General features: G+C 47.4%; 3 protein-coding genes across 3 annotated transcripts; 1 reads left to right on the forward strand and 2 right to left on the reverse strand.

Moving 5' to 3' along the window:
- Nucleotides 1–733: 733 nt before the first annotated feature.
- DFJ58DRAFT_821122 (uncharacterized protein) lies at nucleotides 734–5,312 on the reverse strand. The gene is made up of 13 exons (XM_041392006.1): nucleotides 5,250–5,312; nucleotides 3,945–5,199; nucleotides 3,559–3,877; nucleotides 3,495–3,505; nucleotides 3,403–3,467; nucleotides 3,300–3,372; nucleotides 3,263–3,275; nucleotides 3,208–3,235; nucleotides 3,161–3,183; nucleotides 3,022–3,133; nucleotides 1,050–2,997; nucleotides 843–1,015; nucleotides 734–791 (listed from the first exon to the last, which is right to left on the reverse strand). Exons 1-11 carry the CDS (start codon nucleotides 5,298–5,300, stop codon nucleotides 1,174–1,176), a joined length of 3,774 nt encoding a protein of 1,257 aa, XP_041236363.1. The 5' UTR covers nucleotides 5,301–5,312; the 3' UTR covers nucleotides 734–791; nucleotides 843–1,015; nucleotides 1,050–1,173.
- A 3,135-nt stretch (nucleotides 5,313–8,447) lies between these two features.
- On the reverse strand, nucleotides 8,448–10,631 carry DFJ58DRAFT_847497 (uncharacterized protein; the record flags this gene model as incomplete). The annotated part of the gene is made up of 6 exons (XM_041393467.1): nucleotides 8,448–9,212; nucleotides 9,304–9,557; nucleotides 9,613–9,716; nucleotides 9,770–9,901; nucleotides 9,954–10,345; nucleotides 10,395–10,631. 6 exons carry the CDS (start codon nucleotides 10,629–10,631, stop codon nucleotides 8,448–8,450), a joined length of 1,884 nt encoding a protein of 627 aa, XP_041236364.1.
- A 5,139-nt stretch (nucleotides 10,632–15,770) lies between these two features.
- DFJ58DRAFT_847498 (uncharacterized protein) lies at nucleotides 15,771–16,889 on the forward strand (the record flags this gene model as incomplete). Its single annotated transcript, XM_041393468.1, has 5 exons — nucleotides 15,771–15,851; nucleotides 15,903–16,119; nucleotides 16,176–16,332; nucleotides 16,403–16,602; nucleotides 16,684–16,889. 5 exons carry the CDS (start codon nucleotides 15,771–15,773, stop codon nucleotides 16,887–16,889), a joined length of 861 nt encoding a protein of 286 aa, XP_041236365.1.
- Nucleotides 16,890–17,729: the final 840 nt, after the last annotated feature.

The following is a 17,729-nucleotide window of genomic DNA, read 5'->3' on the forward strand; positions in this document are numbered from 1 at the left end:
GTTCGATGCAGAAATCGCGAAACTCAACGGAGATATCGAGAGAATGGCGCCCAATTCAAAGGCTCACGAAAAGTATGTCAACCTTATTCTTCGATGACCCCACATTGATTGTTGGACAGCCCAACCACCGTCCATCCTTCGACTGACATTCTGACACTCGCTGCCCGATGAAACCTCCAGAACACTCCATGCCTCGTGTGTGGAACCACTCTCACTAATAAGCATCTCATATATATGCTGTATGAGTGAACGGGAGCTACTGGAGAATCGGTAAGTTTGACAATCCAATTTCGACACAATCTCTGCGCTGATTGACGCTCTCTTTGGAAGTGTTTCGTAGGAATGTGTATTCATTTGGTGCACAACGACTCGGGTCTACTTCCTACTGGTTTGCGCGTGTCAGGTTCAGGACTTGCGGCGCAGTACGCAATGCACATCATTCTTTCGTTTCTAGTGCTTATTGTTATCACTTCAAGAATTGCTACAGACTTGAATCTGCATCAGGTGTCTACGACACAGCCCCAGACGGAGCGCCAGGAGTGGGAGATGTTGAATTGCGCTCGCGTGTGGGTGATCTGTTTTAATATCGACAGATCAACAGCTACGCAGTTTGGCAAGCCCTAAGGTTCTGGGTCGGGGAGGATAGGTCACCGTAGGGTGGCGCGCCATCAGGTGCGCACCTATCAATTAGACCTTCACGCGGATATCACATCCGCGCACCTGACCTGATTATAGTAGTAGGAATTTATGGGAGCCAAAGCCAACAACTCATATAGATATCGACCGCACTGGTAAGCCTGATCGCCCCATATTGTTGTCGCATAGCTCATAATCAGCCACAGTCTAATTCATATCCAGTATAGAACTTGCGTCTGTCCAAAGTCCTGATCCCGCCGACTTCGTAGTGAAGTCGTTGTGGAATAACACTCATATTTAGGGTCCAGTCTGGACATTTGTGCACTTGCTAGGTCTACAAATGCCAGGTTATTCGTAATCAATTGTATGTCCGAATGAATTCATTCTTGGTAGTGCAGAGACGAACTGGAATAAAAATTGTACAGGTCATTAATATGCATAAGAAAGATGTGCAACTATATACGTGTTTGAATGCAAATGCAGTACAGTGATGCGGTCGAGGAGTGAAAAAGAGAGATAGAAATCACAATAAAAATGTCAATAGCGAGATAATAACGAAGTTATCAAATGAAGTGTCCAATCGTCAATACCCTCATGGCCTTCTAGAGCTGTCACAAGGGCAGACGATTGGTCAGATAGTTTCTTGAGAGCCAGACACGCAACAGCGTTCTCAAGGCGCAAGGATAGCGAATCGAGGTGCATCATGATCTCAAGATCAGATGTTTTCTCGTTCATTGGCGGGAGAAGCAAGTTCGGATCACCATACATCACCGAAGGCTCCAAGACGTCTTTGTCGGAGAGAGGCTCCAATGGAATGTCAGGTACGCACTTCTTTTGTTTGGGACAAGGACGAAAGATGCGGCCTGAAGTCAGGGCCTCAATACGCAGGCATAGCATAGCTAAATCTCTGACTTGAGCGATACTCAATTGGACTCGAGCTGTGGATGTAGATGTGCTCAGATGCGACCCAGACGCATCTAAGCCCTGACGGCCTAAGAGGGCTGCTGGGTAGACGAGGGAAACCACCTCCGGAATCTCCAGCCCTTTCAACTTCACTTCCCCAGCAGGGACAAGGGCTATCTGCATTTGCCGGATCGCCTCGATGGCCTGAGTTGGTTGAAACTCTGAGTACTCCGTGTCCTGGCCATTCTCAAAGATCTTGGCATTCAACTCGCGAACGACGTCGGCGCTGCACATGATTTGCCCACCCAGCGCGATCCCACTGATACGAGCGGCTCGGATGACCATGGGCCCAAAGTAGTCCATGCGACCAGTGATAGGATCTGGTTCGTATACTGGAGTACCGCAGTGGACGCCCATGCGGACTGAAAGGCCACGTGCAAGAAGCTGTCCATGCTCATCATACACCTCTTTACCTTCAGGGCACTCCAATATCTCCAGCGGCCAGGGTTCGCGAAGAAGTTGCAGCTGAACGATGAGGCACCACCACATCGCGGCAAGGGTAGTTGGAAAGGAGCACATGAATGCGTCGCCTTCCGTCTTGACAACGTAACCACCACAAGTTCGGAGATGTCGTCGCAACAGGTCATTGTGAATACGCATTGCTGTGGGCATGCCTGTATTTGCTTCCCATAATTGTGTTGAATTTCGAATGTCAGTGAATGCTAAGCAGAGATGCCCAGTGGGCGGTGAAACCTCTCCTTCTAAGCGAGCAATGGTGCGATCAACGATATCTGCTTTTTTCCCTGCCCTCTTTTTATTGATAGAGCTATAAACCTCTGGATCCACAAGAGAGTCTGTTATAGGCTGTCGAGAGCGGAAGAGGTCGGAGACGCATATTACCATGATCATGGTGTTTCCGTCCGCACCATAGCTTATGGCTAAGTCACGTAGCTTCTGTGCCGCAATCATTGGGTCAGTTTCCGAGCGAGCGATGTCGACTGCGGTCTGGTAGGATATATACTGCCACAATCCGCGGTTGCCAATGATCACGAACTCGTCGAGCTCGGTAAGCTGGCGAACGTAGATGTCGGGTCGAGCATTGACAACGGGAAAGTCGTGGAAATATCCAAAGGCTCGAGACGTGTTAACCTCGTTATGGATGAGCCCCGTAGGCGATATCCAGCCCTCTGCGAGCCGGATACGCCTCGCCTCATCCCGATCATAAGGGTCGTGATTCTTGGAAATGAGTTCTGCATTCCCTTGGCTCGAGATGACAGCAAGGGCATGTCCAACGTTAGCAACATACAGCGTTCGGCCGACAACATAAACCACGATGCCCGAGGCTCCTTGTCGGAGGTGAGAAGAATCGGGTCCAGAAGGACCGGTGGTAGATGCACTGACTTGTGACATCTTACGAGTTGGCTGCGAGTAGAGCTTGTCGTGAAGCTGTCTGTTCAGCTTCAGGAATGTGCGCCTCATTACGTCCGGTACGCCATCCCTTCGCTCCCCTTTCTGGTCTTTCTTCAGCTGAAGAAGCTGCTCGGTAAAGACAGAGGCGTAATTATCGTGCAGGTACTTCGACAGAGTATTGTTGCTGGGAAGAGCTTTAGTACGCCCAAACATTGCGAACAGTGCCTCATCCTTCTTGCCTCTGAATTCGGGCAGGACGAGATCGAGCATGGTTAGGTACCCATTCCTCCCAATGGTGTCGGCAATGCCATACGACATTCCGTTAACTTCCGTCTGAGAAGTACGAACACGTCGCTCGTCAGAGTCTTCGGGAATATTGGGAAGGAAAGTGGTCATGACATCCATCAACCCAAGAACACGGAGCTGAGATAGTCGAGAGAAGTCGGAAAGCACTCTTCCATGATCATCCACCACGCGCTTTCCACCGTTGTTCTGCTTGAGATCCAATTTCTTATTCCCTGACAGGTTAAGGTACTTCAAGTTACAATTGGAATTCCTGCCGGCACCATGAGTAAACCAGTCATCTACGTTCAAATGATCAAAACATACCAGTTCCAATCAAACTCCCAGTTGTGAATGTTGTACCTTAAGAGGTTGCTGCCGGCGTCAATGATAGTCAGACTGGGAATTTTGCCCAGTTCAGCTGGGAGCGTCTGGAATTTATTCCCGTTCAAGAACAACACCGACAATCGGGTCATTTTCACGAGGTCTTCAGTGGGGATACTCGTTAACTGATTGCCACTAAGGTACAGTTCCTCCAGCTGCTGTAGATTGCGGAGAAAGGAAGACGGCAGTTCTTGAATTTCGTTGAAGGATAAGTTGAGGACACGGAGCTCCTTGAGGACGGTGAACGGAGGGATTGCTTCCTCTGTCAGACGGTTTCTCTCCGATTGAGAGTCGCTCGAGAGAGTAAGCGAGGGGCGGGAGTGGTCGACCAGGTGCGTTGTGTATTGACATAGTGTATGTAGCATTGGAGGGCTTTCTTGGAGTGTGGCCGGCTGATGATGATGAGGGGATCTCGAGAATTATTCCAGATGGCGCCGGTGCAATCAAGTTATCTCCAGGAGGATCATGCCAACTAGCAAGCAGATTTGAGGTAACGTTGATATGGATCAGCGACGCGCAATTCCAGAGGGATACAGGTAGCTCCGTCAAGCTGTTGTTATGAGCATCAAGGGTTTCTAGGCGCTGAAGGAGGCCGATAGTGGAGGGTAAAGAGACGAGTTTGTTGTCGCAACAGGAAAGGTGTATGAGATGGGAGAGTTCACCGAGGGAGTCTGGGAGCGTGCGGAGTTCATTGTGGTCAAGTTTCAGAGTATGAAGGGCAGGGAGCTGAGAGAAATCGAATGCATCAAGAGAGGAAAGTTTAGCGTAGGAAACATCGAGCAGTGTGAGGGTGTGCGATATTTGCCGTGGAGAGCTAGGAGCGAATTTGATGAATGTGATATCGTTGTGGGAGGCGTCCAGAACCGACAGGCTGGGACCAATGGACAAATGAAGGGCGTGAACAGAATTATGATCTGCATAAAGAGTTTGGAGTTTGGGCAGGGCGTAGGCGATGGAAATGTCGGAAATGTTATTTCTTCGACAGTCAAGTAACTGTAGGTTGACAAAATTCCTGCATTCTTCGGGTAGCCTGACCACCTGATTCCCAATCAAAATCAGGCGCTCGAGAGTAGTGAGCCGACCAATTTCCTCCGGAAGTTCAGTGATCATGTTGAAAGACATATCGAGCTCAACAAGACAGGGCAGCTGACAGATGACGCTAGGCACATTCACGAACTTGTTGTTTGAGATGTTTAGGAAGTTCAGAAACTTGAGGCGAGGGAAATACCAGGGCAGCTGCTCTATCCTGTTATTCTGGAGCCTCAAGCTCGAGAGCTCAGGTATACGGTCGAGACCAGCATCATCCAAGTCCACAATACAATTACATGAGAGGTCGAGTCGATGTAGGCTGGTGGAGTGCCGAACACTCTGAGGCACTTTCTTCATCGCCATACTGGACAATTTGAGATCGCGGAGGGTCGTGCAGGACTGTATAAAATCCAGGGGTATCTCAACCATTGGATTACGTGAGAGATTGAGGATCACGATCGAGCCAGCGTTTTGATGAAGGACAATGGGTATGGTGGGTAGACTACAGCCTGTCAGGTCGACCAGGTCGAACGTATCAAATGTAATGTCCTCAGCCTGAAAGCAAGGGGTCAAGTCAAATTATAATGTTTTCCTGGATAACTTACTGCTGGACCGAGGAGTTGACTTTTAAAAACGAATTTCATAAGGAAGGTCATGTCCTCCGCACCGATAAAAGCAAGACTGTCCGCTTGGTCGTATCCAGCCTGCTCCAACCGGCGAATGACAATAGCAGCTGGCCTCTCAGTAGGCGCCAATACACGCTCTGACAACAGTGAGAAACACAAGCAAGCGCACAGCGGTAAGACGTACCTCGTCCCCTCTCCTTGAGATACAGTCTATGTGTCTCACGCTCCTTGTGCGCAAATAGCTTCTGATTGAGTGACAGAGTGAGCTCCGCAACGGTGGAGTGTATCGAGATTGGAGCAACGTGATATGATCCGTCCGCGCGATATATTCGAACGTGGATGCAGTCATTGCTGCCGCGAGAGGGCAGCTTATGCGGGTGGCTGCTTTTCCGACGGGATTTACGTTTCGAACTAAGCCCCGAGCTATTGAAAGACGATGTGGCATCCCTTGTGCTCTCTTCAGAGCTCGAGTCGCCCCCTACATCTGCCTCCTCCTCACCGTCCTTCTCGACAGCCCAACTCTCCGGAGCGGTCCATAGAGGTGTTTCATAGGCAGTCACTCCAAACATATCTAGCTCCTCTGGTCCAACTAAAGGGGGTAAACTCTTTGGAGATAGCTTTCGAAAGTCGATGCAAGCCTTTCGCTTGCTGGTAGGAGAAGTGGAAGAAAAGGGATGTAAATTGCTGAACACAAAGGAGGTGGAGAGTGTGGGTGATGGGGGTTGCTGACAGCTACTTCCAGAAGTACTGGCGGTACTTGGATCAACTGTACTTGATGGAGAAACGTTCGATGGTGTAATATTCTGTCCGGAAAGGGACACATTGACGATACCCTCCATGTGCGCAATCGACGCAAGGTCAATCTTTATCAATTCATGACCCTTTTCTGGAGACAATGGAGGACTTCGTGGATTAGGAGGTGGTCGGCCCTTTTGTTGTCGCCCTTTCTCCTTGTCTTTCTTGAGCATTGGTGAGGGAGATGGAACGAAGGGGTTCATGAAAGTTTCTGTTGAAGCGGAGGCACATGAAGAAAATGAAGCTATCTGGGATGACGAGCCTGTGTCTGAGGAGAGCCTTCCCCGACTGCGCTTCTTAAAGATGTCGGTTAACTTCTTCATTTTGCTTCTGCAGAGATCGTTCGAACTGCCCTGCTCGCGCAAGGAGAGGTCGGAAAGCGGTTGGCCATAGAAGTCTGAGAGGATTTGTGATTCGGCTCCTCCATGGTTTAGGTAAAGGATGCTACTGGAACTTCCTTGCCGAGAAGAGGTGAGGGATGAGAATGACGCCTTGCTCAAACCCAGAGAACGTTTGATAAGGCTTGGTGAAGTAAACTAGAAAGAAAAGAATATTCAATTTTGTTCACTAAGGCATCAAAGACAAGCATTAGAAGGAAGATATGGTGCGCCTGACGCACGCAGTGGATCACGAGGGGGTGGAAAGACTCACAGGCTCTTCAGTAAGAAAGGGGGCGATCTCTGGATGGTCCTCAGATTCTGGTTTCAGAAAGTCTGAGGGTACAAAATGTTGATGCGAGAATTTAATGGTGACATCCTGTTCTGGAGAAGATGATGGTTCGGAAAGAATCAACTCTGTGTCAGACCCGCGGTCATTTGACGGAAGGTGAATGACGTCCATGAGAGCGGCTTCTGGCCAGACACTCTATTTGGTGGTTCCCAGAGCTGGAGGATGTGCGCTGGCAAATGGTGACCTAGCGTTAACCCGAGAGTGGGTCACTAGAAAGTTAAAAGAGAACAGAGATGAATCTCAGAAAGAAACTAATGACAGATTTTTCACCAAAAAGCATGACGAGACTAATTACAGGACTCCCAGTTCAGGACGGGCAGGACCCCAGGACTTTCAAACTACCCAACAGCCTTGCACAGGCGTCTGCCCGAGAATGATCATCATGGCAGGAAACATCCAAGATATGCAAGCTAATGTTAAATGCTCAATTCCACATATAGGTACTATGTGAGTATGAACGTTTGGGATCTGAGATTTCCTAGAAGCTGACTAAGCATCGCCAAACCTGTCCTAAATAGTAAACGGAACTCGCGCCTCGTTTACTAGGCCATCTAAAAATGCGGGTTTGTTGAAAAGTCGCTCGCAAAGTGCTTGCAAGCATTTTAAATGTGGTTAGCTCAGGTATGCGTCCGTAAACGCTCGTTGGGGTTAGATGCGACCAGCCCATAGTGTCATTTTAATGCATGAAGTAATTACAGCTGTAAGACACTTGTAATGCATCAACAGTTACTGCCGCTTATCCTCCCGTTTTAGAAATCTTCGAGGATCCCTAATGCATCAGTGATGCATTAGCACTCAAGGTAATGCATTAGTCCCCAGTTGCCTAATTCAGCTGCCCCGGCCATTAAAAAGTGGGTGGGTACCTTATGGGCCTTCTGTAGTACCTTCCCCTTGCGCTCGGACCCTTTGGATGTAGGGTAGCGGGCCTTCCTGTACCTGACTACCTTCAGTGTTCCTTTCCCTTCCCGTTGTGTGGCTGTGTTGGCTGACTTCTGTACCCCATAGCGGCATTTCCTGAGCGTCCAAAATTCCGTGAAGTCTGTAGAGTTCGATAGCGGCATTTCCCGAGCGTCCAAAATTTTGTGAAGTCCGTAGAGTTCAACAGCGGCATTTCCCGAGCATCCAAAATTTTGTGAAGTCCATAGAGTTCAACAGCGGCATTTCCTGAACTTCCAAAATTTTGTTAAGTCCAAGCTTGTAATGGCAAATCTATAATCATTGTAGCTTAGCAAGGTCCTGCAGCATTCTTATTCACATGTAGTATAGCACAACCAATATATTAGAACAGATTCGAGTACAGGTTCAAGTGTTAAGTAATATATATGACTAACAGTAAGACAGACAGCACGGTGTGGTACTTCCAATTGAAGTATGCATCCTATCAATAAACAAGATGTTAGGCGCTATGTACAACCAACAGCAAGACGGCCAACACTTGCAATTATGTGACCTTCAATTTTCTGAACGAGAACTCAATGATGGCAAATGACAAAAATTCAAAGACACTAACTTTTTAGATGCATTACCAGTGTTCTCGGTGTTGCGCTTGCTGCCACATTTTGATGTAGCATTTGCGCCTCTGCCCACTTGACCAGACCGCCGAGGAGTATCACCAATGACATTGTGCAATTCACGGCGATTGAAAGGGACTGATCAGCGCGCCCTACCAGTATGCCGAGCACCAGGCTGCTCATCTTCAACATGGTGAGCACAAGGTTCAGAGGCAGGTGCCTTCTGAGATGCAGGGGGAGCAGGAGGTATAGGCATTGCAGAGGGAGTATGAGCAGGAGCTTCTACAGATGCAGAGGGAGCACAAGGTTCAGAGGCAGGTGCCTTCTGAAATGCAGGGGGAGCAGGAGGTATAGGCATTGCGGAGGGAGTATGAGCAGGAGCTTCAATGGTTACAGGAGGCTGGGGCCCAAGTACCGCTGGGTCTGTCTGAGATCCAGCGAGAGGAGGTTTAGGCATCTCAGGAGCCTTAGATGTGGCAGGGGGAGTAGGAACAAGAGCTTCAGTTCTCACAGGAGGTTGAGCCTGAGGCGCAGGGATCGCTGTATCTGGCTCGAAAGTAGAGGGACTAGTAGGTCTGGGTGTTGCAGGTGCTAAAGGGCCTGGTTGCGATGCAGGGGGAGCAGGAGGTGTAGGCATTTGAGTATGAGCCACAGGAGGCTGAGACCCATGGGGCACTGCGTCCGTCTGAAAAGCAAGGGGAGTAGGAGGTGTGGGCCAGACAAATGGAGTAGGCCAGATGAATGGAGGAACTGGAACCTCACGCTCTACAGGAGGTAGAAAAGGCAGATGTGAACTAGCACCCTCTGAATCCATGCTAGGCATCTCCAGAAGAGAGAGCATCGCAGCCTCATAATCCGCAGGTTGGAGACTGTTGTAGTCAATGTCGTAATCCAACGGCTTGGATGCCTGTGTATGTAAGCCATGTGTATGTAAGCTTAAGTCCTGCGTAGTAATGCATTAACTTCTCGTAAATGTGATGCATTAGCCTCAAGCTTACCTGACTAAACCCATCCATGGAAGAGACTAAGTTCAACTCCATGTGTGATGCATTATACTCGTCTTGTGATGCATTACACTCATTCGGAGTCAACTGATAAAGCGTGTTCCACTCCTCTATTCCAGCAGCGGTACTTTCGCCAGTGCGATCCTCATCCGCCTCAGTATCTGAACCCTCACCTGCCGAGTTGTTATCGCTGCATTCAACATCTCTGTCGTGGTTGCAGTTGGTAGCTGGGAGAGAGTCCTCGTATTCTAAACATCAAGTTTAGCATTAGTGAGCAAACAATTTCCCATGCCAGTCACTTACTGATGGTGCTGTCCACGAAACTCGCAAACACCTTAAGAATCTCACTGTACATCACATATGACTCTGCAAACTGGTCACCAGCGGCGCATTCACCAAGGTGATAACTGTCAGAATTATCTCGTTACTGATTGATTATAGATAGATAATTGGTACATACTCGAAGAATTGCATATTACCCCCAGCTTCTGGATCGCGGCCACCCATGAGGACGGAGAACTTCCATCCACCAGTCATATGACTCAAGTGTCGGAAGATACGATCTAACATCACTGGAAGCTCATGGATTGCCCTGCATAACGGTGAATTTTGCTGAACAAAATGTTGAAAATGTAAGGACGTACTTAATCTTTGTATCGTCGTCCACCTCTTCCCTTGCCTCAGCGGCCTTTTGGGCTTTTTTGAACTTCTTTTGCAACTTTCGGTGCTCCTTCTTAACCTTCTCTTTGACGTCAATTGACTCTGCATCGTATTTCTCTGCAGTGATCTCCCGACACATGCGGAGCTTAGAACCACAAGAGGTAATTCCACTATCTGCAATCGCATCGTCAGCTGACTGCTTGACGTGGTCAGCATAGTACATCTGTGAGTAAACCTCGACCTCCTTCGGTGCACGGGGACCTTTCATGGACGTGCCTCCTGCAAGAGTTTGTTTTATGTCAAGGACTCCTCTGGAACCACCCGAACGTGTAAGACACGCGGGGTTTGTCTGCCACCGATACCAAGACGTGATTTGCTATAATAGACAGTAAGCAAATATTTCAACAATGTGAGTGAGTATGTACTTTTTTTCGGGTTTTCAACGGTGTCTTATACACCTCCTTCTGCTCCTTGGTCAGCTCGTCCTCATCATCAACATCAGGATAGTATGCTTTATGGACTGGCCATTGGGCGAAGAATTTCTGGTTGATTTTGGGCCAGAACTGCGTGTAATTTTTTGACGGCATGTAAGTGCGATATTCAGCCAACATTGACATCAGGACGGCTTCTTGCTCAGCTGTAGCCCACGTCGGTGGAGCCATTATAGCACTCTATCTATATGAGTTGTCAGCTTTGGGTCCCATAGAATTCATTCGAATGAATTTCCTATCTATATGAGTTGTCAGCTTTGGGTCCCATAGAATTCATTCGAATGAATTTCCTTAAATGGGTTAGTGATGTCCTGAAATGGTAGGAGAGGAATCAGGATTTCGGTTAGAGAGGAATGCCAAGTCAGGTCCCATGAGAAAAGACGGAATCTGGTGATGTAAGTGTCCCAAAACGGTTAGGTTCCTTGCCAAATATAGGCATATAGGACGGAAGGAAGAGGAAGGAAGAGGAATGGAAGAGGAATGTGGAATGTGGAATGTGGAATGTGGAATGTGGAATGTGGAATGTGGAATGTGGAATGGAGGAAGGGAGAGGAATATCGACACAGTGGTGGGAAGGTGGTGCCTAGTATTCCTCTTCCTTCCTCTGTATCAATATTCCTCTCCCTTCGTCCATTCCACATTCCACATTCCTCTTCCTTCCTCTTCCTTCCGTCCTATATGCCTATATTTGTACATGATATTCGTCTCCTTTCCTCCATTCCACATTCCTCTTCCTTCCTCTGTGCCTATATTTGGCTTAGGGGAAGGAAGAGGAATGTCTATATATGGAAGACAAAAACGGAAATGAGAGGAATGTTCATGCACTGTGAAACCACAGTCAGTACCTTTAGTACGCCCGACGAAGTTATACACCTAGCGGCTGGCCCGCAATTTGCCAGGGTTAAGACTGTAGTTGGGACGTTATGGAAGGTCAATGATAGTACTGCGCAGTGTTTAGTCGAGGCATTCTACAAAAGCTTGTGTGGGGATGGCACAATGAATTCCAAATGAGCTGCCCGAGTGCTGCACCAAGCAGTCCAGCGGTTGGCCTGGGACAGGGACATGCCTTTATACTAGTGCATAGTGTTCATGCATATTGGTGTATGATCTATGTGGAGCTCAAGCCTCACTGACCGAACGCATCACGGATCCCTTGACAGATAGTGAGTGTGTAGATCTTCTGTAGAGCTTGAGCCTCACTGACCGAACACATCGCTGATCCCTTGATAGTATGTGAGTGTGTTGATCCTCTGTGCTCAGGCCTCGCTGACAGAACGAATTGTTGATCCCTTGACAGAAAGTGTGTGTTGATCTTCTGTCGAACTCGGGCCTTGCTGATCCCTTGAAAGCCTGTGAGTGTGTCGATCCTCCTTCAAGCTCGAGCCATGCTGTGCTCTCGCTTTCTACTCTCACCCGCTTGTGGTATGCACAGATTTTTTAAATTCTAATTTTGTTCTTCAAGTTTGTATTCAAACTATTCTAAGCTGGTAAGCTCGACGCCTACCTCAATGCGAGCATTGAGACACTGGACGCTCGAACGGCTCGACTACGTGCTTCATGTTCTCACTACTTGCCACTACTCGTCGCTACCCATTATGTTCTCATTTACTTGTATTGGGCCACGGCTCAGGCCGAGCCAGGCCAAAGCCAAGCTGCCATTGACGGCTTTGGCCTGGCCTGCAGTTCTTCAAAGCCGAAGCCGTCTGAAGCCAGGCCAAAGCCTCGGCTTTCAGGCCAAGCTGGGCCGGAACATCACTACACTGGGCATTTTGTTGAAATCCAAGAGGGAAGACTGTCGGATCTGACTTAGGCATGGACAATGAGTGAGAGGTATAAGCACAAGCTAAAATGGACAAGGATGAGCAATGTCACCTGGCATCCTAGAATATTTGCTGTTTCGTTTTCATATATACTAGCTGTCAATGTACTTACTTTAAAAGCGCCCATAGTAGTGTCCCAGCATCTCAGTTCTTTTTAAGACACTGAGATGCAAGTGGGACTTCATCACCTGTACCATATGAAGTGCAACACAACATAGTGTACTTAGGCCTTCTTCCCAAACTGTTATCTCGTCTTCATGACAATGGCCGGTATGTCTCATGTGTATTTTTGGGTTGGTTTGATCTCATATGACGGTTGGTGTATCAGGACGCATTCAAAGGCAGACCCCCTTGGTCACGAGATTGGTCGCACCATGGCATGTAGCGCATTCAATGCAGCAATCGAGGAGTACAATTAACGTGGGGGTGTGATGAGTGATACCAAGGATGATTAGTATGAGTTATTATCATATTGCCAATGGATCCCATTTTCCCATTTTTTCGAATGGTTTGAACCGCTGAGTGATTAACGGAGATACTACTGTCAATTATAATTTGGTACTGCAGGTAACTGGACACATGGCTGATCCTATAGAGTGCTATGTCGAGCAACTTCAGCAATGCAGATACTCAGCCCAGCCGCAACTAAGCACTATCTCACGCTATATTGTGACAACACTATGCTACCAGGTGTCTGAGAGTGGGGGGGGGGGTAGCTACCCAACAACACGAGCAACATAGTCTATGTAGATCTACCCTGCAGCCTGACTTTTCCTGATGCAAGCAGATGAGACCGAAGAGAGCTAAGAGAACAAATTTCATCTTGGTCTTTAGCAAGATTACCCAAACACAAATACAAGAGTGTCAATTGGTACTCGAGTCTGAAAATCCTGGCTTCTTTCTTGTTGGAGCTGAGATGTCCGACATCATACCTGAGCTCTTTATTCCTAATGCTGAGGTACATATAGTCTTGTTTATCCCACCGGCCTTGTCTCACTATAATATCTCTTTGGCTCGCTCATATAGCTTTGAATACAAGCCACCTGTTGCATGCAGTACCTTTCACTCATTTCACAACTGCATGGGATTCTGGGGCTCTGTGAAAAACTACCCATGGAAATTTTAACTCACCCCCACCTTCAAGGGGCTTTTGACATGCCCCAAAATGTGTTTTTTCTGGTCATTTTGACATTTTTTCGCTATCATAATGCAAAGGCCTGCTGTACAGGCCCTCGTGAAGGCAATGGATCTGTAGTATATCCTGTTGTTGAGGCGCCTTCTTCCACTAGCTCCTCTCATAGCAAGTCCAATCGAGGAACATCAAGGTGAACATCCTCGTTACCACAATATCTTCCAACCAGCCATCCTCCGAGTTCTAATTAAAGTCCTGCGAGTTAGTAGCCTCTGCTTGCAAATTGTTGTATTTCCTTTTATGAGGGTTGCCATCAAGCTCAACATCAAAAAGAGTACTATTCAGGTCACGAAACTTGACTGTTGATATAGTACTGTGATCCACCATAGATCATCAACCCATTTTTTGAAGCAGCACAGAATCGAGAAACTCATCGAGGGCAGCTGTAAGGACACTGAGGACAGCAACAAGACCTGGCCCATGCTCTTGAAATTCAATTGAGCATGGTGTGGGCTGGTCCTTCCGACCTCGTTGAAGAAGTTTGTCAAGGTTGCAGTTATGATAGTATGAGTGGTATGAGATGCTTTACTATATTTTCAACTTGACGGTCTGTTGGTCATATCTTACTTACTAGCTGGACTATGTTCTTGGTATCGAATGCCGATATAGTTGATTTATTCATACCCCAATTTCCACCCCGAGTTTTTGACCAGCTAATAACATGTCAAAAACGTGTCAAAAACCCTAGGGTTCAAAACTCGGGAGTTTTTCATGGAGACCTAAAGGATTCCACAATGTTTACTACTGTTTTCTTGAAGTTTAAACTCCGTTTTCATGCCATCAACACCTCTCTTTCAAGTTCCCTTACAGTCATTGCCTCTTGCGTATGCTGGAGATATGCGGCAGCCCACCCTCTGCCCTGTATGGGGCTGAAGTTCTCATGTGTAATTCCTGAGAGGGGTCGCTGCTGGGACTACTCTCGATATGGTGAGGGCCGGTTCTCGCTGGGGTTGAACATTGAACGTTGGTTACTGCAACATAATCAAAATCTGTCTCTTGGACTGTACCAGTGCAGGCTCAACACTTGCCAATGAGTTTTTTTCCCATCCGAACACGCCTTGAAGATTCACTGGTGAACAGTTCCTCAGAGGCTCATCTCAACCTCGCCCTGGCCCAAGTGGTTACTGCAATGAAATCGAAATCTGTCTCTGGGACTGACACTACCGCTGGAGGCTCAAAGCCTGCCGACGAGGTTTTTCTCTCTCAGAACACGCCTTGAAGATTCAGCGATGGACATTTCCTCGGAGGTTCATTTCCACTTCGCCTGGCCAAAGTGGTTACTATGTTTACTACAACATAATTGAAATATGTTTGTGTCAGATTTGCGCAAGCCCGAAACCTGCCGACAACAAGGTTTTTTCTATTGGAACACACTTTGACATTCACTCATGGATGGATTCCTCACAGGCTCATCTTAACTGATCTTAACCAAGTGGTTACCACAACAGACACAAAATCTGTTTCTCTTGCAGCTGGTTCGAAACCTAGTGACAACATTTTGGCAGTGTATAGATCCTCAGAGCTCCGTCTTAACTAGGCCCAGTCATTGTGCCGAAACCTCCTTTTTATGTGATAGTCTGTCCATGGAATAGAATTCACCTTCATGCCTTGTGCAGATCGTGTCAGAAACATAAGGCATATCACTGAGATGGGTACTTGCCAACCTAGATTCTCGACGGGCTAACCAAAACTGTTAGGATTACCACCACAAAATGAAATGTTGTTGAAGCTAGAGGCCAGAAGAATGCATGCAAGCTAAGGACAGAGTGAGTCTGATGTTCAGGCAGATGATGTGACCTCCCCAGCCTCGCTGACGAGAACAAGGTACTCACTCGCTTAGAGCAGGAACTCCTGGACGAGGAAACGACTGGCCTCAACGTAAGCACTGAAGAAGATGCTAGCTCATCTGGCAACTCCCACGAGGTTGATGAAGCAAAGGAAGCTCATGACCGTGAAGTTGTAAAATTGGTTCATGATCAAGCTATCAAAACAGCCAGGAAGGTGAACATCATAATGTCGAGTTCTCAGGAACTCAAGGCTCTCAGGTTGTTTCCCAAGGTGATCCAACGAGTTTTTATTTTATCATTGAAGTATTTATGTTATTCTAGGTGGCTAGTCTAGCCGGTAAAGTGCATGATAGCACAACTTTGCAGGAGGAGTTTGAGAAGACTGTTATATATAAACATGGTGAAGACAGTCAAAAACGGCGCCTCAATTGACGTGTTCCTACCCACTGGAACTCTGATTTTGCGTGTCTCCACACACATCTCCATTTCAAGGAGGAGGTCCAGTTATTTCATGACACAGAACAATTTACGAGACTATGCCCTTACACCTGCACAATGGAAGCTAGCCGAGCACTTGGTGCCCGTCCTTGAGGTATGTTTCATATTGGTTTGTTAATGGCAGCGCTTACTGACCTTATTCAAGATTTTCAATGAGCTCACAAACATATTCTCAAAGGCTAACGTGCCATTGATTTATGAAGTCATCCCCATGCTCGAACATCTCGAGCACGCTCTCGATCAGATCTACAATGCAAAAGACGAGCACCCCGTAATTCAGATTGCCGCACAAGCAGCTCTGCAAGTTGTAGGCAAGTACTATGCACTCACTGATGACAATGAAGTGTGTCGCATTGCAATTAGTGAGTCTCCGTCTCCGTCACACCATTCTGTCCTCATCTATAATATTATGATATAGTAATGTGCCCAGAAAAAGGCTCAAATGGTTCAAAAAAAACCTGGACTGGCGCGAGAGTGACCACATGGAAGCCAAGCGGTTTGTTCAGCAATGCTGGGATGAGTCTTACACAACACTTCCTTCATCACTTCCTTCAACCACGACACGTCATGTTCCAGTAAGCGCTATATTTTCTTGGTGTGAGTCCTACTAACAACAATTTTCTCGCAGCTCAAGCGTTCATCTAGTAAATGGGCTATCTATAGTGACAACGAAGATGAGGATGTCACTTCCGTCCATCCTGACTCAATGGATGCATACCTCAACACCCCATGTATTTCGAGAGCCAAGATTCTGGCTGCAGGGGGTCTTCTTCGCTACTGGGAGAATGCTCGTGCCACTCATCCACGACTCGCACAAATGGCACTTGATTTTTTGTCTGCTCCAGGTATTTTCCTCGCTTGTTGATTGATGAAATCTGACAGAGACCAATTAGCTTCCTCGGTTGACACTGACCGGGCTTTTTCAGGTGGCAGTCTTCAGGTCAACCACCTCCAGCATGGTGTTAGTTCGCAAACCTTCAAAGCTCAGATGGCTGTGGGATCATGGTACAACACACCTCTCATGAACGATCTCGGTGCTGTCACATCAATCATGCGAATGAAGATGGTAAAGGGCAAAGGCAAGGCCTCAGGAAAGGGAAAGAGCAACAATATTGTTATTGACTCGGACTAAGCTTTGTACATAGTGTTTTCGCTCCTCAGCACATGTACATACCAGTATCACAAAATATGTCTACTCACCCGCGGGTGACCCGTACCACCTGCGACAGGATGATAAATACGGCGGGCTATGAAAAATGTATGCGGCATGGCAGCAAGTCGAACCGTCACCAAAGATCCACCATACCTCCACAGCTGCACTTTGCCATGAGCTGGGTATACGCAGACACAAGAATCGTGTTTGATATCTCCTGGCTTCATAATATCGACGACAGGATGGATGATGACGATGATGGTGTTCAACAAGTACTGTCAACAGGGAGACTGATGATTTATTGATATTTATTATTGTTTACTAGGGGTTCACTGTGCGAACTGATGACCTTGCTCCGATTCCATTTTCGGCATTGAGGCTATTTGCACATGTGTACACTTTTTCTTTGATGCTACATTGGTGCTCTCAATCCATCCATTATTTTGACCGTTGCAGCAGCTTTTACTCAGTCTCTGGTGAACTACATCTTATCGACAGCGAAGCCAATGATCAACAACTGCCTCACAAGAAGCCTGAGACTGTGTCGGAGGCAACTAGTTCCAAGGGCCAACAGGTTAGGTCATGTTGATTGACTTTTTTGTATTTGTATCAGTGTTGATGCAGACGTGTTCTTGTTGGTGACATTTGTATCACTATTGCCGGTGGTATTCCATAGGGCGTTAACCTGTTCTTGAGCATTGTATTTGTATCATTATTCACTCTTTATTTTGTACTTTATTGGTAATGGAACGCGTGATTGCACAGCGATGTTGATGTCAGGTGACTGACAGATTATCCCAACAACATCATGCAGCCTTG

This window comes from Suillus subalutaceus (assembly GCF_016647625.1).
Source record: "Suillus subalutaceus strain FC151 chromosome Unknown DFJ58scaffold_225, whole genome shotgun sequence".
In the NCBI taxonomy this organism is placed as follows: domain Eukaryota; kingdom Fungi; phylum Basidiomycota; class Agaricomycetes; order Boletales; family Suillaceae; genus Suillus; species Suillus subalutaceus.